Source organism: Bicyclus anynana, chromosome 27 (genome assembly GCF_947172395.1).
Source record: "Bicyclus anynana chromosome 27, ilBicAnyn1.1, whole genome shotgun sequence".
Lineage (NCBI taxonomy): Eukaryota > Metazoa > Arthropoda > Insecta > Lepidoptera > Nymphalidae > Bicyclus > Bicyclus anynana.
The window spans coordinates 5,514,303-5,537,458 of NC_069109.1; the positions used below are offsets into that span (position 1 = coordinate 5,514,303).

The 23,156-nt window shown below is 39.1% G+C and overlaps 2 protein-coding genes across 3 annotated transcripts; both read right to left on the reverse strand.

Moving 5' to 3' along the window:
* Positions 1-457: 457 nt before the first annotated feature.
* On the reverse strand, positions 458-8,219 carry LOC112052539 (zinc finger Y-chromosomal protein 1). 2 transcript variants are annotated; one of them, XM_024091661.2, is made up of 3 exons: positions 7,775-8,219; positions 4,843-4,987; positions 458-3,935 (listed from the first exon to the last, which is right to left on the reverse strand). In XM_024091661.2, the coding sequence occupies exons 1-3, from the start codon at positions 8,020-8,022 to the stop codon at positions 3,582-3,584; spliced, it is 747 nt and encodes a 248-aa protein (XP_023947429.1). In that variant the 5' UTR covers positions 8,023-8,219; the 3' UTR covers positions 458-3,581. The 2 variants fall into 2 exon arrangements, with proteins under 2 accessions (XP_023947429.1, XP_023947430.1); XM_024091662.2 differs by lacking the exon at positions 7,775-8,219 and adding an exon at positions 7,420-7,661.
* A 1,156-nt stretch (positions 8,220-9,375) lies between these two features.
* LOC112052538 (spermine oxidase) lies at positions 9,376-22,023 on the reverse strand. The gene is made up of 8 exons (XM_024091659.2): positions 20,592-22,023; positions 17,021-17,203; positions 15,987-16,199; positions 14,961-15,177; positions 13,911-14,089; positions 11,304-11,568; positions 10,845-10,948; positions 9,376-9,702 (listed from the first exon to the last, which is right to left on the reverse strand). Exons 1-8 carry the CDS (start codon positions 20,645-20,647, stop codon positions 9,468-9,470), a joined length of 1,452 nt encoding a protein of 483 aa, XP_023947427.1. The 5' UTR covers positions 20,648-22,023; the 3' UTR covers positions 9,376-9,467.
* Between the last annotated feature and the right edge of the window lie 1,133 nt (positions 22,024-23,156).

Below are 23,156 nucleotides of genomic sequence, written 5' to 3' on the forward strand. Positions count from 1 at the left end.
GTACCGCCAAGCAATCTAGCGTTCCGGTACGATGTGTAGAAACCGAAAGGAGTGTGGATTTTTATCCTCCTAACAAGTTAGCTCGCTTCCATCTTAGATTGCATCATCACTTACCATCAGGTGAGATTGCAGTCAAGAGATGACTCGTAAAGAATAGACAAAAATAAATTATTATAAGACAAAATTGAATTTTATCAAGAGGAAAATAAAAAAATGTTTTCCATAAAAAAAAATTAACTACTATAAAGACTATAAGACTATGGGGACGATATATATCCTAATTAATACCAGATTTAAGATAATATATTTTTAACCGACTTTAAAAAAAGGAGGATGGTTATCAATTTGTCGGAATAATTTTTTTTTCGATATTTTTTATTATTAAGTTAGAATTTATACTTTTTATTTAAATTAATTGTAAAATATTGTGAAGAAGAGAAAATAAAAGGCTTATTAATAATTATTATTATATGTATTTTTTCAACTGTCATTTATGTAGACTATGAAATATATATAAATACATTTTTTACAATTCTTTTATTTTTTTCAATCAACCATTCAAATATACATTGGTATATAATTGCTCATTTACACACACATAAAAAAAACACACCCAATTTCAGTTATAAAAACAAATTAGCTATTAAAAAATCCTACAAAAGAAATCTGCAAATCATCCATTTCTACAAATCAGACAGACATAATATTTTTACTAAGGTTAATAATATTAGTCAGGGATCCCTAGAACATTTTGTATACTTAATTACTAACAATATTCTGGGAATCGAGACTGTGGTGAATTATATATACCTGGGTTCTTTGATCTGTAATGATGGCACTTGTGTGTCCGAAATTAAGCGAAGAATAGCAATAGCTAGGGATGCGATGACGAAATTAGCAAACATCTGGAAGAATCGAAGCATCACAAACAGAACCAAAACACGCCTGGTCCAGGCACTTATTTTTCCGATTTCCTGTATGGTGTAGAGACGTGGACTATTCACGCCAGAGAAAGACAAACAATTGATGCGTTCGAGATGTGGTGTTGGAGGCGAATGTTACGTGTACCGTGGACTGCCAAACGCACAAATGTATCAATTCCTTCACAGCTTCAAATTAAAACACGTCTCTCAACCATCTGTCTACAGCGCATCCTCAGTTATTTTGGACATATCACACGCCGTGGGAACGAAAACTTGGAAAAAATTATTGTGGTGGGAAATGTGGAATCTCTCCAACCCGATGGTCCGATCTTCTAAAGGAAGCAGGAGCCCGCACCTTTTACAGTGCCGTCCAAATGGCCAGCGACCGTACTCGATGGAGGAGCATTGTAAACCAAACCATGACTCGCCAAGGTGGTCACGATCCTCAGTCATGTGGTACCGACTAGAGAGAGAGAGAATTACTAACAAGCTAATTTTTCGTGAGTAGCTTCATCTCGATGAGATCATCTACTAACCAGCTGTTTTTTACTGTTGCTTAATTAATAGTCATACAATTTGACAACCACAATGTCCTACAAATTGCGTACATTATCTCGTTCTGATATTCTGAAATTTTCAATTTCCAATTCCTGGTAACTCAGTTAGCTACCAGAATCAAGAATTATCGCAAATAAAAAAGTTGATCGTCTCATCGAGATGAAGCTACTCACGAAAAATTAGCTTGTTAGTAATCGGGTGTACAAAATGTTCTACGGATCCCTGACTAATGCATTTGATCATGACTATACTATAAACCCAATGTCCTTTTGGTGCACGGATAATTAATTTTTTTAATCAAACTGTGCTTAGAAAATCTTACATTCTATTTGGAATGGGATAAATTAATTTTATATTTAAATATCTTGTATCTTGTAAATAAATAAATATACTTAAAGAATTATTATTTCCCATAATTGTCCAGTAATTTTAGGCATATTAAACTCCCAATCTGGGGAAAAATTCCTACTGCGCCAAATTTTTGTATACACCTTTATTATGGTGTTGTTATGAAGATGTGAAAAATCGTGCCCGATATCGATGTCGATTTTTCACATACCTTATATCCAATGGAATAAGTGTGGACCCACCATGCTTATTGTTAGAAGAAAGAAAATCCACGCTTCATAACCTGACCTGGATTGAACCCCGGACCTTTATGAAGCAACATGGCTACTGGACCTATGAGACAGCAAATAAATAATATAATCTATAAAATAATCAACATAAAAAAACTAAATAATAATAACAAAAAATCAGACATTAGAATGGCCTATGGTGACCAGACCTCCTAGCCAAGTGGCTCGTCGATTCTATTTTTACGATCGCTAACGCTTCGAAAACTAGAAAAATGTATGACATTTGCAATCGACAGTTCACGTGATCATGTATTTTTCTAGTTTTCGAAGCGTAAAAATGTAAACTTTCAACCCCTATTTCACCCCCTTACGTTTTTAATTTAGGGTCAAAAAGTACCCTGTGTTGTGCTTCAAGGTCCCATTTATCATGATACCAAAATTCATCTTGATCGCTTCAGGCGTTTATCCGAAAAAAGGTAACAGACAGACAGACTTACTTTCATTTAAAATATTACTTTAGATCATTGACCTCTTATAATAAAACGCACAATCATGTAGAAAATTTCACTTAAAAAACTGGCCAATTTTACTTTGACAGATTTAGAATTATTGGTAAAGAACATTATACCTAAAGGCCTTTAAATATAGTCCAATATTCAATAAAATCCCAAATTCAGAGTAAATTCAATCTTAAGTATTGAGTTTAAGGTTGAATTTGCAAATGCGTCTACTTGAATTGAGTGCCAAGAAGTTGTGTTTGGCACTCATTGAGTGAGGACGTTTTTTGGTTGCTGATTGTGCATACACTTTTTATAAGGAGATCGATGATATATATATAACGAAGATCTGACCACGACAGCCACTTGTAAATACATCACCAATTAAAGTACCAACTTCCGCCTCCTATCCTTATTACATACATGTCTGACATATAGAACGTCTTATGACAATGGGGATGATGACTAGATTTGAATATATTGATTTTTATGATACATTCGAGTAAATAAGGTCAATGTTAACTAATTTATACATAAAAAGCAAGGATTATCTGGATATTTGCAAAATAAATAAGATTATAAAATTTCAAAATCTATTAAAAATCTTTTATCGTAATTAGATGAAAGTTTATACAGTTTTAGCTTCCTTACATTAAATGTGACATTTTTAAATAAATGAACTATAAACATAAACGCACAAATAACAAAGATATTAGTAATTTTGTTTGACACCCACACAAATCTAACGATCATTATGTATCTACGACGTCATTAATTCGTACCATTTTGTATGGGGCGTTTTTCAGTGATCCGCGGCAGCGCCACAAATCTGACCGTTTAAATCCCTGTAGCTCCGAAAGTAATGATCGCAGATACCCTGTTACTTTTACAAAATTGCTTTACTGTTAGCATACTCTTAATTTACATACAATTTAAAATACTGTCATCATCCCTATTAGTTTGAGGCCTTTATTAAATAACGAAGATCTGACTACCACAGTCGCTTGCAAATAATACATTATTAATTAAAGTATCAACTTCCGTCTCCTTCTATCCTTATTACATACATGTCTGACATATAATACAGATCTTTTGAACGTCTTATGACAATTATTGCATGTGTGCTTTTGTATTTTATTATGTCTTTCATCGTAATGCTTTTTCAAATCTCTTTTCAACATAGTCCTATAACATGCCCGGCATTTCGCCAAGCTGGACCTCTTATTTGTAGGGTATAGCTCGCTGAGATCAAGATGTTGGTTGTATTCTTGGACGGTGACTTGTTTGTCGTCTTCCAGTTTCCTTATAAGGAATAGGTTTGGTGCAGCCTTTTTTATTTCTACTATTTTGGATGAGTTGAATACTTTTTCGTGCCATACCTGAGAACATAATTATACTGAATACATACAAAACTTATCAACAATCTATCTATACTATTAAATATAAAAAAATAAAAATACTCTGGGTCTACTGGATGGGCTTTTCATCCTTTATCAATGTTGTGGGACCTGATGTCATCTTCATCATCATCATCCTATCGGCCGATGGACAACACTGACATAGGCCTTTTGTAGAGACTTCCAAACATCATGATCCCCGCGACTTGCTTGATGTCGACAGATCACCTGGTGGGGGGTCGACCAACACTGCGCTTTCTAGTGCGGAGTCGCCATTCCAGCACCTTGGGACTCCAACGTCCCTTGAGTATTCGAACTATGTGCCCCGCCCATTACCACTTCAGCTTCGCGACTCATTGTGCTAAGTCAGTGATTTTGGTTCTTCTGCGTACTGATGTAATCACAACAAAGTTAGCTGAGTTAGATCCATATTTTTGGCACAACACAATTTCTAGCATTAACATAAGTACCGAATAAATTCAAACAAATACATTTATTTCCGACAAGGCGCAGTGGAAGCAGTTGAAGGAGGCCTATGTCAGCTGACACTATGAACAGAGGGACATACTATAAAAAGATCAAACTCAAAACTTATGTAACTTGAGGTGACCACTAGTAACTTCATCATTAACAAGCCATATTCGACTCACTCTTGAGCACGAGTCTCCTCTCAGAATGAGAGGTGTTAGGCCTTAATCCACCACGCCGGTTTGATGCGGATTGGCAATGGCATACTTCACTCTCTCTCTCTCTCTCTCTTTCTTGGATCTCTAGTGCTGTGCCCAAGACCCAAGATTCGAAGAAGTTCATGCATGGTAGTATGTTGATATGCAGTCCTATACAATAGATCGGGATAACTTGTGATTCAGTAAAAAAAAAAATATCAAACCTGGTTGACTTCCTTGTCGTCATACGACATGGTTTTGGTCTTCAAGTTGTAATGTGTGCTCCTTATGTGGTACTTCAAACAGTCGGGAGTTCTGAATGTTAAAGGGCAGACGGTGCACGCATTGTCTCTGGCGGGCTTCATTGCACTGGAGAAGTAACATAGCATTAATAGCTGATGCTGCAAGGTTTCACCCGCGTGGTTCTCGTTTTCGTAGGAATACGGGGATAATATATAGCCTTTCTCGATAAATAGGCTATATAGCACTGAGAGAATTTTTCAAATCGGACCAGTAGTACCTGAGATTAGCGTGTTCAAACAAACAAACAAACTCTTCAGCTTTATAATATTAGATAACTACTAAATACTATAAAATCGCGACAAATCACGGGCGTGCAGTGGTTAGTACGCAAAAATGACCTCCATAGAGATTTAGATGTAACATCATTTATAGGTGTATACAGCAGGTGGGCCGGACCCACCCTAGAATAGTCCAGTGCCCACCTGATACTGGGCTGAAATTTTATGATGGTTGCCGAAATACTAATAATTTTATACAAAATATCATTAAAAATATCAAATAATAACAATTACAACTTATAACAAAGAAAAACCATAAGCAATAAAGATTTTGAAAAATATATTAATTAGGACCTTTTCTGATACCTACCATAGGAAAAAAAAAAATAAGTCAAGGCGTTTCAAAGGTTTCGTCCACAAACATTGCTAATAAAATTGTTATATTGAGTGTTGACTCTGTTCAGTGATATTTAGGCCCACCCCAGGAAATAATCCTAGATACGCCAATGTCATTACAGTTAGTTTAATGTATACCCGGCTTCATACAATGGCCGACCATTAGTGACCAAGTACGGAAAAGGCTCAGGAAAGTAGAAGTATACAGGGGTATATCTAGTGGAGGTATATCGTGAGGCTGATATTGCATTCCGCTTTAGTTAGTCATTGTCATGGATATCTTTAATCTTATACTCATTGGTCAGAAATCAGGGAATCTGCTTGGAGTTTTTCTCTCTGCCACACAAGAGACCCAACACTCACACAGTGAATCCATGGAATGCTAAGATTATGCATCAGAAACTGCTACATTGGTCTAGTTCTTTTGGAAGGTGCTGGGTTTAAACTTTGGGTCAGGCTACATGAGATACTAAGTATTTATTTTATCATTGTTTTTTCAATGTTGAGTTTACATGTTTCAATTACTACCATGTTGGAAAGTAGTCATAAAAAGATAAAAGTAACAGTTTGTTCATTTAAATAATTCTTTTTTTTTTTTTTTTTTTTATCGTCAGAGTTAGCACGGAACTGCATGGCATTACATCGTGCTAACTGCCTCTAGGGTATTTCCCATTTCTTTTTCTCCTCTTTTTCCTTTTCTTCCTTTCTTATCATTATTTTCCGGAGCATTTGTGCATATTTCTGCCACTCGCATTCGCTTGACAGCATACGCGAAATCAGGCTGCCGGAGTCTACGTGGCCATCTACCCCATGTGTCGCCCCTCTCAGATCGTCACAGGCAGGGCATTCGAATATGGCATGTCGCGGAGTGTCCTCTTTTCCACAGAAGTAGCAATTTTCGGAGGGAGATTTCCCTATTGCGAAGAGGTAGGTGTTGAACACTCTGTGACCGCTCAGAGCCTGCGTGAGCCATCGATCCATCTCTCCATGATTCCTCTGATGCCAGCTTTTTAGATCTTTAATTAGCTCCCTCGTCCACGTTCCTTTTCCGCCCGCGGACCATTCTGTTCCCCATTCCGTCAGGGTCTTTTCGCGTAGTTCATGTGAACTCGATTCCTTATCCAGAAAAGATTGCGCGCGTTCTCTAATTAGTTTGTCAACAGGGACAAGACCGGCTAAAACAAGTACTGCGTCTGTGGAGATAGTTCTATATGCTCCAGTTATGCCTATTGCCATCCGCCTCTGTACTGCCTCTAATTTTTTCCGATACAGTTCGACTCTCATGGCATTTTCGTAAATCGGCGCTCCGTAGAGAATAACGGAGTGAGCTACCGAAGCCAGTACTCTCCTCTTGCTCGCTCTAGGTCCCCCTCTTGTTGGCATCAGTTTGTGCAGTGCCTCGACCAAGTTTTGGGATTTTTTGGCGACCTCTTCAACGTGTTTTTTGTAGTTGAGGCTTTTATCGAGCCACACCCCGAGGTATTTAACGTGCTCTTTAGGAGCAACTGCCATATCCTCAACTACAAACTTTATTGGGTCTAGTTTCCGCCTTCCGCTAAAAACAATAGCCTCAGTCTTCTCAGGTGCTAAAGCAAGCTTCTTTTCCTTCATCCATGCATTGATTCGTCGGAGCGCTGTGTTTGCCCTAGTCATGAGAGATTTCTCTGTATTTGCAACAACTACTAGCGCCAGATCGTCGGCAAAACCCACTAGCTGGATGCCCTCTTCCTGTTTAAGGTGGAGAACCCCGTCGTATAGAATGTTCCAGAGAGTCGGCCCTAGGATTGATTTAAATAATACTGTGACAAACAAATTCAGCTACCAAACTTTTTTTTAAGTTAGTGAAGTCTAAAAAAATTAAGAAAATTGTTTAAAAAAGAAAACCTTTTTGGAACTACAGTTGTCAAAGGAGGTCCCATAACTATTTTAGACTTTTCTGTAAGTTCATTATTTTCTGTGTCATTTTCATCCTCCTTGGTGGAAACCTCTTCTGTCATTACTAACACTTTACTTTTTATTAAAAAAAAATACAGCTCACATAAAACCCATACCGCATAAAACCTATTTATCAAACATACACGTAATTAATTTTGTTATGAAAATCGATTTGTTTACAAGGACGTTTGATGTGAAGTTTGACTTGGCTATGGCTTGTCATTGAAATTAAAAAAAATAAACGTCAGCTGAAAGTGGATGCACTAGATGCCTTTTTAATATTTTTTTTTTATAAATCCCTTACCTGTCTCCGTGAACACGTAATGTATGCATGACTAGATTCCCTCGATTTTTAAATTTGATATTACACCACATACACGTTGTATACGTACTATAACTAGCATTACAAGTGTTTAGGTGTTCAATTATTGCGTATCGATACCGCATAATCTTGCCACAATAATCACATATGAATTGTTTATTTAAGCTACTGGTCTCTTGAAGTAATTTATTGTCATTCGAGTTGATTTTTGTACTATTCGTGAAGGCCATGATAATGAACACATTCGAATCTTACTGTATTATTATTACTTTCAGTTGCACATATATTCTACTACTTTTAACAAATAACTCGTCTTCAATGTAATGACCATTGTACCGTAATTATTAAGTAATAATTAAAAGAGAATTGCATAGTTTTGTCGATAATTTACTTTTGAGTTTTGTTGTCACAAAATGACAGGAGATTGTTATTGTTTGTCAGCTAATGTCAAGTCAACCAATTGAATTAATGCACAGATAACTAATGTAATGTCAACATCGTACCATAGACACAGAATAATTTAGACAGAGATCCGTCCACATTACACGTTATTAAAAATACAATTTGATTTTTATTTCTTAAATCGTGGGTTTATGTTGTAATATTTTGTATTCTGCGGGATCTTTTAAAAATGATGGTGTTGTAAAAAACTTGAACGGTATTATTAACCCTTGTCTAGTTTCTATTCAACAGCTGACTTGCACAGCGGGTAATGACGTCGTATAACCGAAAACAAGATGAAGATTGACGCTGTCTTCTGCCAGTTTTTGCCTCACAACTGGAAAATATTTTTTTTCCGTCTGAGTAAGTGTTGAGACTCCAGGACAGGACCACAGCGGTGTCACGTAGTATCTAATAATCTGTGGGTGTCACCGAGGGGGGTTTGAGCGAGAAGCAGAAGCATCGTCTGATGAGAGCCGAAGGCAGAAAGAAAGACAGGATAAAACGACCATTTAAAAGCGTCTCCTGTAAAACCCGGACCTCGGCTTAGAAGGTTCTGGAAGTCCGGAAGTTTAAGATCGTGAGTAAGAAAATTCACGTCCGGGTGACGTTAGATACCTCGTCTTCGCCGGCGAAGACGCTGTGTAGCTTGTTGTTGGAAAGCATTGTCTGTCGTAATGGCGTCTGGATCGTAAAGGACGTTTTTGGGACGCCTCTGATTGCAGTTAGCGATTAAGTTTGGAGTGTCATTATTACCAGCCTCAACCACTTGGTTGGGATGAGTGGCAGCTCTGTTGAAATAGTTTCGACAGAGCTGTTACATGTAATGGGCCATTGTTAACATACTCGTATCTAAGTCTCTATGGATGTCGTTGTTGCGTACAAACCACGGCGCGCCCGTGATTTGACACAGAAATCGGTCCTTACCCTACTCTACTCCAACCCCTACCCTACCCTACTCTTAGCATACCCTACCCCTACTCTACCCCTAGCCAACCCCTACTCCTTCCCTAAACAAACTTTTCGAAATAATTATCGTCATACTTCAAGGAATATTCTAAAAAAAAGGAATTAGCCAAATCGGTACAGCCGTTCTCGAGATTTGCGCTTAACAACACATTTAGCGATTCATTTTTATATTATAGATATAGATAGATTGCATAGTATAGCACCAGTTTATACTTTATTGTATATCAGACAAAATTAGGTTATACTTTATTGTAAAGACATCATATTATTCATTATTGGATAGTAGTCTCATCGCCTCTCTACGGCCCGAGTCGCTTGCACCGTGCACGGTTGAGAAGTGCTTCGAGTTGGTCGCCTCCCCCGCGAACAGCAGCTTAGGGCTCCCCGCAGCGTCCAGTAGGGGCTCCGCTAGAGTGGCGCGCGCGTTGGGATAGTTGACCAGCTGGAGATTGTCGTAGGTGTAAGTGCCTCGCGTGAACGGGTTGCTATACCAATTCGATCTGAAGACAATAAATGATTTTGACGACTTCCGTCATGCAGTGGTATGTGCGGTGGGTATACAAGCCGGAGGTCTTTTTTATGCAATATAGGCCAACCTCAGACCAATTATAGAAGGACCTGTATCGCACTCATAGTCACGAACAAAATTGTCTGTCATTTTCTGAGGAAAACGAGCTTAGATTTGGTATATATCTTATATTAAACTAGAAGTTTTTGCCTGTTTTTTTACACAAAACGAAATTTTTACGGAGCTCTTTAATCGACTAACACGATTACAACTATTTAACATCGATTATACAGAAACAGTTTTTATAATCGCATTAGATCGTTGATCATATACTTTGACAGAAAAGTAACGTCTAGCGAGGCAGGTCCTATACAATAATTGGTCTGAGAGGCCAGCCCTTGACTACAATTCAGCCTGATGGTAAGCATACCAGCGCTTACCTAGAAGATGACTATTCAGTCTTGCTTTTCTGATCCTGGGTTCTATCCCCAGCTGTACCAATTCAGGTTTTCTTAATTGGTTCAGGTCTGGCTGGTGGGAGGCTTCGGCCGGTTAGTTTTAGCGCTCTTGTACGATGTCGTCGTGTAGATACCGAAAGGGCTGTGGATTTTTATTCTACTCATATCAAGTTATCCTCCAGCCTCTTAGATTCTGGGCCTGTAGTCATGCGGCATGTCGATTCGATGTCGATGACGGCCTCCGTGACGCAGTGGTATGCGCGGTGGATTTACAATACGGAGGTTCTGGGTTTGATCCCCGGCTGGGCAGATTGAGATTTTCTTAATTGGTCCAGGTCTCGCTGGTGGGAGGCTTCGGCCGTGGCTAGTTACCACCGTTAACACCTACCGGAAAAGACGTACCGCCAAGCGATTTAGCGTTCCGGTACGATGCCGTGTAGAAACTGAAAGGGGTATGGAATTTTATCCTCTTCCTACCAAGTTAGCCCGCTTCCATCAAAGACTACGTCATCACTTACCATCAGATGAGATTGTAGTCAAGGGCTAACTTGTATAGAATAAAAAAAAAATCTTTTATAATAGATAATGAATGAATTAAGAAACTTTCAGTGAAAATTCTCAGCCTGGAGTTAAAACTTGCTGGTGAAATTAAATAAAAAGCATTAGATATATTCACCTGATCATTCCCGTTGGTTCTGGTATAGTCACATTCTTTCCCATAAACCTTCTTAGAATATGCATCATTTTTTCCTTCACGACTTCTTCAGGCAATGTTTCTATCTGAAATGTGTAATAAAATTGCATCCATCAGATCATTTTGGAAATAATATCTATTTAATATTATAAAGCTGAAGAGTTTGTTTGTTTGCTTGAATGTGTTACTCGCAGGAATCTCACATGTAAAAAAGAATGAGGATGTAGGGTTAAGGAATTCCTTGACGATCGATCAACACTCCCCGTTCTCTGCTCGTGTTGTTCTCCCTGCCTAGCCAAATTTGGTAAGATCCTATTAGAGCAGCTTTGGATACTCATTCTAATATAGAACTAGCTGCACTTCTAGAAAGGCCAAGGTCTTTAAGCAAGTTATTGAGACATTTTGCTGGTAATCCTCTCGCAACTACAAACAAGTACAAACCAGTTTAGCCACTTCACCGTTGGCCCAAAAAGTCAAAGTATTCCCCGATCCTTTGGGAACGAATGCCTGTTTCAATTGTAGCATCCATGGGTTGTCGTTGTATAACGCCCGATCTTCAGGCCTCCAGAAGAACACAAACGTGCTCACATCAGGGAACCACCGCTCCGGGAACGAGAATATGGTTTTGCCCACCACACCCATTGTTAATTTTTCAATTACAGTCGCTTTTTCATCTGGAAGTGGTGGTGAGAAGAGGGTTGTATATCTGAAACAATGTTAAGAATTAGCCCCTATAGCCAAGTGGCACATCCATTCTCTTTCTACTATCGCTAACGCTTCGAAAACTAGAAAAATGTATGGGAATGACATTTGCTATTGACTGTCATGTGATCAAGATCTGTCATTTCCATACATTTTCTACCTAATATACAAAGTTTTACAAAAACGGCCACGCGATATAGCACCAAATATCGTATCGTTTTGTTTGGTTTCTTAATAGAGTAAATACATAAGTTGTTCTCTTTTATACTTACACTAGCGGGCGCCCGCGACTTCGTCCGCGTAAATTTCGATGTCAACTTTACTACTACCCCTACCCTACCCTACCCCTACCCCTACCCTACCACTACCCCAACCCTACCCTACCCAGCCCCTACATCTACCCTACTCCTACCCTACCCTACCCTACCCCTACCCTACCACTTCCCTATCCTACCCGTACCTCTACTCTACCACTACCCTACCTCTACCCCTACCCTACAACTACCCTAAACCCGGCCCTAAACCTACCCTACCCCTATGCTTCCCTACCCGTACCCTACCCTACCCTGTAACTTCTCTATATTACTCCTACCCTTAGCAAAATCGGTCTAGTCCTTCGAGAGTGGTGGTATGACCAAGAGAAATAGAGATTTCTATGCTAATAATATAAAGAGGTAAAGTTCGTGTGGTTGTAGGAGGTAATCTCTGGATCTACTGGACCGATTTGGAAAATTGTTTTACCAATAGAAAGCTACGTTATTTGCGAGTGTCATAGGCTATGTTTGATCCCCATATTCACACGGGAACGGGAACTACGTAAATGAAAGCGCCGGGCGTCATATAGCGGAATTTCTGCGTCTTTTAGAAATTTCGTATTATCTCCGAAACTATTTAACTAATTAACATACTGTAAAGGGCAAATCTTATCTCCATAATATCCTTGTGATTATAAAATAATTTATTTTAATAAGGATTAAAGTTTAGTTGTATAAATAATGACGTAAACCTAAGTATAAAAAATTAATAATTTTTAAAACATAAAAGGTACTATATCTGCTAATATATAGAAGATAAATATATGGTGTCGCGGACTTTTTTGTAGAACTTTTAAAGATACATAAAGTCTATATACATTAATTTCAATTTTACACAATAGTTAAGGCAGCGCATGCGAATAAGTCTGTTTAAGAGGATTTTCAGTCCGACCTTTATGACAAAAACTGTGATAACTCGGCTAATATATATGATACCAATATAAAATATAGCCTATAGCACTCCCCGATAATGTAGCATTCTACTGGTGAAAGAATTTTTAAAATCGGACCAGTAGTTCCGAAGATTACCCCATTTAAAAAATGTGACAAACTTACAAACTTACAAACTTTACCTCTTTATAATATTAGTATAGAAGTATAGATAAGACGCAAATAGAGGGGTGTTATGTGTGTTTTTGGCACTATACCGCCTTATTGGATGAAGCGATTTCAATTTAGTTTTTTTTTGTATTAAGCAAATTAAACATACAAAATTTTGTATTGTGTGACTGTGTGAGAGTGTTCTTAGACATGTTTGATGAAAATTGGTTGAGCCGTTTAAAAGTTGTGGGGGGTGAAAGTGCGGAAGAATAACCGAATGTCTGCAAATGTACTTGAGTTACTCAAATAAAAGCGTACTGAAAGAGAATATTGATGACTTGATCAAGAGTGTTGATTAATAATTTTATGACAAACGGGGTTTCCAAATTTTCAATTTTATTTTATTTGAGAGAATGCTACTGATAGGTACTATGAAAACGTCTATCACTTTCTCTGTCTACGATTAACACATCTATTTTGACTTTAGACCAATTTTTGACATAACAACTCTCAAGAAAATGGCAGGCGTCCACAGATCCGCATCGTACGTATCGGACGCATTGCATCAAACGGATTCTTTGAATCTCATCTCGATTCAACGGATTCTTTGAATCCCATCTCGAAACTGCTGCCGAAACTAGATTTTTGGCTAAAACTCGGCCGAAACCGAAACCAAACCTTCCGTCGAACACTACATATTTTAACAACACAATTCACAAATGGCCACGACAACTATACAACTGTCGCTAGATATTGCGATATGAAAAATACCGATAATACTAGTGGCGAAGGATGGCATTTTAACGAAGGCAAGCCGTCCCAAAGAAAAGCAAATCCATACCGCTTATTGCAAACTTCGGATTCTCATACATCCTTACATATTACGTATAGTTTCATAACAATATAAAATACATATGTATGTATGTATTTTCAAAAGGTAACCCGGCGGGAATCGGCCTTTATGGACTCTTCGTTGCTGGATAATACATACCTCTCCTTTAGTACTCCAAGCGACACTGTCACAATGACATTGTCAGCTGTGTAGACATCGCCGTCTTTGCAGACTACCTCCACTTTGCCTGTCGAGTCTTTCGGCCATTTTATCTGCGTAACTTCCTTGTTCAGTTTGATGTCTAGCGTCGGCCAGCCCGGTCCGTTGTTGTATGTGTTCTGTAAAAAAACACAAAAGTAGTGTGGAGATGTGCTATGTAGATCGTAACTCTTTTCCTTCTCCTAAAACTCTTTTAAAAAAAATTGACTCGCTAGTGACAGAGACGAATATCTTAGCATTCTCCATGGATTCACCATGCAGGCGCCGGGTCCATCGCGTGGTAGAGAGAAAAACTCCGAGACTCCAACAACTCCTGGACTTGTGACTACAGGATATATGGTTAAGGAATTCCTTGACGATCGATCAACACTCGCGCTAGTGACAGAGACGAATATCTTAGCATTCTCTATGGATTCGCCGTGGAGGTGCCGGGTCCATCGCGTGGTAGAGAGAAAAACTCCGAGCAGAGTCCTGGACTTGTGACTACAGAATGTAGGGTTAAGAATTCCTTGACGATCGATCTACACTCCCCTTCTCTGCTCGTGTTGTTCTCCCTGCCTAGCCAAATTGGATAAGATACTATTAGAGCAGCTTTGGATACTCGTTCTAATATAGAACTAGCTGCAGTTCTAGAGAGACCAAGAGAGATTTTGCTTCTTTGCTTCTACGACGTACAGAATAATTACATAATCATTTTTAGTTAGTTCATTTGTTAGGTTTATTTATTCACTTTTATACTGTGGTCCTTCGGAATGCTAGTCTCCCACGGCACAGTAAGCTCTACAAGTACTATACGCTTAGTTTGTTTGGAAATAAGGAAAATGTCTGGTCTAGATCTTGAAATAGTGACATCCTCTGTGATTTTATAATGTTTTTCTTACGTATCCATTAACAAAGTCCAATCAGGTACAGAACCTAGGATTGAACCAACCATCAAGTGCCTCTATTGTAAAGTCATTGCTGAAAATGTTAATAAAAATCTACACCTACCAACAAAAGTTCAAAAAAGGTCTTGTAACCATGTCGATGCCAGCTCATAGTCTGTGGTCCCTCGAGGTTCACCGAGGTTGTCTGTGTGCTGACATCGTTCCAGTCGTTGGAAGACTCCAGACTGTTGATGGTAAAGTTGAGGAACTCCAAGAGCTCTGCTATGAACCCCTCGTCGTCTAGCAGTTCTGGATGCTTCTCTTTGAGGTAATCCTTTAGTCTAGAAAAAGATCATGGTTAGGTATGTAGGTAGTAATATTTTATACTAGCGGATCGGTCAAACATCGCTTTGACTCATTCCTTACCTCTATCCTATTCTACTTCCACCACTACCCTACCTCTACCGTACCCTACCCCTAAAAAATTTCAATTTTCTACCTTGAAAATTGCTGAATGCTCTATACAAACCCCTCCATCCCGTCTAGTATTTAATATTATATGATTACCTTCCTATGCGCAGTGGATTTACAAGACGAAGATCCTGGGTTCGATCCCCGGATGGGCCGATTGAGTTTTTCTGAATTGTTCCAGGTCTGACTGGTCCAACCAGTCAGACCTGGAACAATTCAGAAGATTCTTGGAGGTTTCGTTTCAAGCAAGTACCACCAAGCGATAATAGCGTTCCGGTACGATGTCGTGTAGAAACCGAAATGAATTTTCATCCAACTCCTTACAAGTTAGCCCGCTTCCGCCTTGATTGCATCACTACTTACCATCAGGTGAAATTGTAATCAAGGGCTAACTTGTAAAGAATAAAAAAAATCCACTAAAATATTGCTAAAAAAAGTGTGTGTAGCTTCGACTCATGAATGAAGTTTACTCTTTCAGATCGACTCTCTAAATAGTGCATGTTGTTCCGCAGCATAATACACTATGTACGTCTCAACATTCACGCCTGCTGCTAGCGAGGAGCAGCAGGCGGCACAGTGAAAGGCGCTTTTTCATATAAAGGGGCGCAGAATAGGATGCGCACAAAAAACGGCTTTATATGAAAAATCGATTCTTAAGGAGTAAACTCCAAAAACTTACTTCCTGGTCAAAAACTTCCCCAAAGGTTCCGGCACCTCTGGAGGGTATTCCTGGGCCTCTAGAGTGTATTCCATCAACTCGTAGATGAGTTCCTTGTTGGTATACTCGCTGCCATCCGATTTGAGCACTTGGTACGACGGATCCTGCAGCACCACCGACACGTTGTTGGTAATGGCTGCGTCGTATACGCTGCTGTTCACTGTCCCGTGTATCCTGAAAAAGAGACAATAAAAGAAAGAAAAAAAGGAGAAATTGTTGGCAAGGAATTGAAGATGGCAGGGAACAGAAAAAGACATATTGTTTCAAGTTCCTAGATTGCGGGTAGTATTAACATTTATTATTAAAGTTTTTGTTGAGGGAGCCATCAGTTTTCGTAAAATAAGTGGGTATTTGATGACTTTAGCTCAGTTGTTTGTTAGGCAGCGTGGACACCGTCACGCTGCCAGTCGCGTTAGTGATTTTGTGCTATAATATTTTGTGTTGTAATTATTGGTTATGAGTTGTTTAGTGTGGGCATGGAGAACATGTCAGGCAGGGCAGAAGAGTGTTTATGCATTCTTAAACCTACACCCTAGGTCACAAGTCCTGGGACTTGCTCGGGGTGTTTCCTCTACCACAAAATAATGGTACAATCACTGTCGCTGCTACCTTTCACGACACAATGCACTGCTCGACTGTCTCATTTATTATTAACTAGCGGGCGACCGCAACTTCTGCGTGACATGCTGCCTTCGATTTATTCCTATTTTTACCCTTTCTTGCGCTTCCAAAGCTAGCACGCGTCGCCCAGCGCGCGCCAACGTCGCCGCAGCGGTGGTACCTGCTGACCCCAGCCTCACTACTACAGTGTACCATATCTCACCATTCTGCACCGACCTCCACAATTCCGTCACCGAAGGGCACAGTCTTCACTCGACCACCGATCCTGTCTTGCGCCTCCAACGCCAGCACGCGTCGCCCAGCGCGCGCCAACGTCGCCGCAGCGGTGGTACCTGCTGACCCCAGCCCCACTACTATAGTGTACCATATCTCACCATTCAGCACCGACCTCCACAATTCCGTCACCGAAGGGCACAGTCTTCACTCGTCCACCGACCCTGTCTTGCGCCTCCAACGCCAGCACGCGTCGCCCAGCGCGCGCCAACGTCGCCGCAGCGGTGGTACCTGCTGACCCCAGCCCCACTACTATAGTGTCGTATGAACGAGGAGCGACAGATCTGGAGTAGAGAGAGTAAATAAATCAAATTAAATCGATTATTTCACTACGACCAGGTGACAGAAGGGCTGGCTCAATTTGCGCAAAGGATCAGGCTGTCCAGAGCGGAAATGCACCCAGCATATTCTTGCAACCATTCTACGTGGGCATGATTTGTATTAGCCCAGTGGATATGACCTCGGCCTCCGATTCCGGAGGGTGTGGGTTCGAATCTGGCCCGGGCATGCACCCGCAACTTTTCAGTTGTGTGCATTTTAATATATTAAATATCACGTGTCTCAAACGGTGAAGGAATAACATTGTGAGGAAACCTACATACCAGAGAATTTTCTTAATTCTCTGCGTGTGTGAAGTCTGCCATATTGATGACTTGATCGAAAGTGTAATTAATAATTTCATGACCTTCGAGGGTTTTTAAAAATTTTCAATTGCATGTTAATAATCAGTGTGAATCATTATTCATGTGTAAAGTCTGCCAATCCGCATTGGGCCAGCGTGGTGGACTATTGGCCTAAACCCTCTCATTCTGAGAGGAGACTTGAGCTCAGCAGTGAGGCGAATATGGGTTGATGATGATTTGTATAGTAGGATAAGTTAGCTTAAGTTTCAAATCAGATCTTAATAATTATAGACCGATTACAATATTGCCAACACTTAGCAAGGTCTTTGAAAAAATCATATTAAATCAACTTTTATGTCATTTTAATTTAAATAACTTGTTTCATCCTGAACAGTATGGTTTTACAAAAGGTCGCAATACAACTGATGCAGGGGCTAAACTTTTAAAACATATTTATGAAGCATGGGAAAGTTCTAAGAATGCTATTGGTGTGTTCTGTGATCTGTCCAAGGCGTTCGATTGTGTTGACCATAACACTCTTTTACTCAAGTTAAGCCACTATGGCGTCAAAAGTGTTGCGCTTGATCTCATTGCCTCTTATCTCAGTGATAGAACACAAAAGGTATGCATAAATGATATAAAGTCGCACGGTTCCACTACCAAAATGGGCGTCCCACAGGGTTCAATTCTGGGTCCTTTTTTATTCCTAGTGTACATAAACGATTTACCATTCCATGTCAGCGGCATATGTGAGATTGTACTGTTTGCTGATGACACATCCTTAATTTTTAAGACGGACAGAAATAAAGATAACTCTGACGACGTAAACCGTGCCATGTCGCATGTGTCGCATTGGTTCACTGCAAATAATCTACTTTTAAATGCCAAGAAAACTAAATGTATTGAGTTTTCATTGCCAAATGTAATAAAAGTAGAAAAGTCTATAATGATCGATGGTGAAACACTGGAAATGGAGAGTTCCACAGTTTTCCTGGGAGTGACCTTGGATTGTAAACTTCAGTGGGGTGCTCATATAGAAAAACTGTCTGGTAAACTTAGCTCAGCGGCATTTGCCGTGAGAAAAATAAGACAGTTTACTGATGTTGATACAGCTAGACTTGTTTATTTTGCGTACTTTCACAGCGTAATGTCTTACGGTATTTTATTGTGGGGCAAGGCTGCCGATATACAATCTATATTTGTACTTCAAAAAAGAGCAATTCGAGCAATATATCAATTAAAATCACGAGAGTCCCTTCGTCAAAAGTTTAAAGAAATAGGTATACTAACAGTAGCCTGTCAATATATATATAACAGTATAGTCTATGTAAGACAAAATATTAATTTGTACAAACGAAAAGGAGATTTAAACCCACGTCTTACTAGGCACGGGCATAAGTTAGTTATGTCTGCATATCGTCTCCAAAGAGTAAAAAAATCTTTTGTAGGTTTGGGTGTACTCTTCTATAATAAGATCCCCAAGACTGTGATGGACCTGCCAATGCATAGCTTTAAGCAATATGTTAAAAAACATTTACTTAGTCGAGCGTACTACAACATTAATGAGTTCCTTAAAGATAAAAGCGCTTGGAGGCCATTGGATCAGCTTCCACCTTCACACAGGAAATAAAACTATAAGAAATTGTAATTGTTATCAATTGTAAATTATAATACTGTATGACTTTTTCAAAAGAGCAACTGTTGAGTTTCTTGCCGGTATCTTCTCAGCAGAACCTGCCTTCCGAACCGGTGGTAGAATCTTTACAAATAGTCAACTGACGTGTCAAAAGTGCTTGTAAACTGAGCCTACTTGAAATAAATAATTTTTGATTTTGATTTTGATTTTGATTTTAATGTTTTCTTTATCAGTTTACATTGATATTCTCGCGAATAAAGTCACGGGTGATAGCTAGTTGTTTAGTTAAACAACACCGGTGATAAGCCATTTTATCTGTTGCTTTGAAAGGAAGATGTTTCCCGAATTAGTGAAGACAAAATATTGAATATTATTATAACCTGTCACCTTTGTAGATATCAATATACCTACCTACATTGAACTTAGAGGGTATCTTCATTATTGATTAAGTAGGTAATTAAAAACATTGTTGCTATAGTCTTTCTACTTTAAATCTATACTTAATTATTATAAAGCTGAAGAGTTTGTTTGTTTGAACGCGCTAATATATGGAACTACTGGTATATACTTGATGGATAATACTGGATAAGAAAATATACCTTGTTATCAACTCATATTCGGCTCACTGCTGAGCTCGAGTCTCCTCTCAGAATAAGAGGGGATAGCTCAACAGTCCACCACGCTGGCCCAATGCGGATTGGCAGAATTCACACACGCAGAGAATTAAGACAATTCTCTGGTATGCAGGTTTCCTCACGATGTTTTCATTTACCGTTTGAGACACGTGATATTTAATTCTTTTTTTAAATGCACTCAGGATGCGCGTGAAACTCGATGTAAACTTTCAACTACCTCTACCCTACCCCTACCCTACCCGTACCCTATCCCTACCCTACCCCTACCATACCCCTACCCTACCCTTACCCTACCCCAGGAAAAATTTCAATTTCAATTTAATTTTCTTTGCTATAAACCTCATGGAGCCCGAGACCTTTCCAACGAATGCAAAACCGTGGAAATCGGTTCGTGCGTTCTGGAGTTATAGCGTCAGGAAGGAAAACCCGTCTTTTATTTTATTTTATTATTTATATTTTTTTTATAAAAATATCCTATGTCCTTCTCCTGGCTCTAAACTACATCCCTGCCAATTTTCAGCTAAATCGGTTCAGCCGTTCTTGAGTTATAAGTGGAGTAACTAACACGACTTTCTTTTATATAAATAGATTTTAAATTATATTTCGTGTAAAATTATTAGTATTTCCGCGTCCATCATAGAATTTCAAATCAGTAGCCCAGTATCCTAGGCACTGGACCATTCTTGGGTGGGCTCGGCCCACCCGCGATATACGCCTAGGGCCCGCCCCATTTCCCAGTATAGATCGGAAATGTTTAAAAAAAGTTAATCAAACTTACAGTGAAGTGGCATGGGCAAATAAGGCCGTCAAACATATCCACAGCGCGCTCTCCATGATAGCGAACTTCCGTCTGTCAGAGACTCTGTACACTGTAGTACCGTAGTAGTAGACTAAGAGCCAGTGAACGCCAGACTTTCGTCATTTTATAAAAGCTGTTTGTCAGCTCATGCTCCCACCATTAGTAAGTACGGTAGCCAATAGACTATTTGCCTCTTTTGTAAACAGTGTTTAAACTGAATGGGGATGATGACTAGGTTTGAATATATTGATTTTTATGACACATTCGGGTAAATAAGGTCAATGTTAACTAATTTATACATAAAAAGCAAAGATTGTCTGGATATTTGCAAAATAATCTATACTAATATTATAAAGAGGTAAAGTTTGTAAGTTTGTAAGTTTGTAAGTTTGTAACAATTTTTTGAAATGGGGTAATCTTCGGAACTACTGGTCCGATTTTAAAAATTCTTTCACCAATAGAATGCTACGTTATCGGGGAGTGCTATAGGCTATATTTTATATTTCTATCATATATAACTACTGAGTTATCGCGGGTTTTCTCTTACAGGTCGGACCGAAAAACTTACTTATTCGCATGCGCTGCCTCAACCATTGCGTATAACTGAAATAAATGTATGGAGGCTTTTTGAACCTTTAAAAGTTCTACAAAAAAGTCCGCGACACCATATATCTATCTTTTATATTTTAGCAGATATAGTACCTTTAGTACTTTAATAAATTATTTAAATTTTAAATTAAGGTTTACGTCATTATTTACACAACTAAACTTAAATCCTTATCAAAATAAATTATTTAATAATCACAAGGATATTATAGAGATAAGATTTGCCCTTTACAGTATGTTAATTAGTTATATACTTTCGGAGATAATACAAAATTTCTGAAAGTCGCAGAAACGCCGCTATATGACGCCCCGCGGTTTCAATTACGTGGTTCCCGTTCCCGTGTGAATATGAGGATCAAACATAGCCTATGACACTCGCAAATAATGTAGCTTTCTATTGGTAAAAGAATTTTCCAAATCGGTCCAGTAGATCCAGAGATTACCCCCGACAACCACACAAACTTTACCTCTTTATAGTATTAGCATAGAAGTCGCTTGGGAAATTATAGTCTTTTGGTCATTGCACCACGCACAAAAGGCTGGACCAATTTTGCTGAGGGTAGGGATAGGATAGGGGTAGGGAAGGGGTAGGATAGAGGTAGGGTAGGGGTAATTTAGGGAAAGTGTAGGGTAGTGTAGGGTACGGATAAGGTAGGGGTAGTGTAGGGTAGGCACAAGATAGAGGTAGGGGAAGGATATGGAACGTATAGGGTAGGGGAGGAGTAGGATAAGGGTAGGGTAGGGTAAGGTAGGGTAGGGGTAGGGTAGGGTTAGGGTAGGGGTAAGGTAGTGGTAGGGAAGGGTCAGGGTTAGCGGTAGGGTAGGAGTAAGGTAGGGGTAGGGTAGGGGTAGGGTATGGGTAAGGTGGGGGGAGGGTAAGGTAAGGGTTAGCGGTAAGGTAGGAGTAAGGTAGGGGAAGGGTAGGGTAGGGTTGGGTAGGTTTACGAGCAGGGTAAGGTAGAGGTAGAGAAGTTTACATCGATTTTTACGCGGACGAAGTCGCGGGCGTCCGCTAGTAAGATTATAAAATTACAAAATCTATTAATTTTTTTTATCGTAATTAGATGAAAATTTATACAGTTTTAGCTTCCTTACATTAAATGTGACTTTTTCAATGAATGAACTATAAACATAAACGCACAAATAACAAAGATATTAGTAATTTTGTTTGAACGCCCATACAAACCTAACGATCAGCGAGCCAACGACGTCACTAAATCGTGCCATTTTGTATGGAGCGTTTTTCAGGGATCCGCGGCAGCGCCGCAAATCTGACCCTTTAAATCCCTGTAGCTCCGAAAGTAATGATCGCAGATACCCTGTTACTTTTACAAAATTGCTTTGTTATTAGTATACTCTTAATTTATATACAATTTAAAAAACTGTCATCATCCCTATTATGGAAGTATGCTATACTTTATTTTGTTCCGTCAATAATAACCAGTAAAAAATTTAATATAAATGAAAAAATATCTACGTAAAATTATTGCCGCCGAAACACAACACATTAGCAAGTGACGTCATTCATAGAGATAACAGCGTGATTGGCGTTTGCAGTGATGTGATATATCACGTTACCGCAAGCGCCAATCACAAACCGATGCCTTGTAGCGATTGACGTCACAGTTTATGATTGGCGTTTGCGGTGACGTGATAAACATACAATTTTGTTTTATAAAAATATTACAATTACGAGAATATTTTCACAAATAAAAATGTGATTAGAGTTTCTAGGTTTAGTTCATCTAAACTGCCTATATGCAAAAAATCTTCTTAGTTTTATACAGCAGGCGAGTAGCCTATTATGGAGTTTGAACCATGGTGGCTTCGGGAGGTAGCAGGTTTTAAGGATCCAGACCCTCAACCGTCTAAGCATAAAGTGTAATTTTTTAATTTTTTTTTCGACATATTATGAGAAATTATATTTCCAGTCGCCAG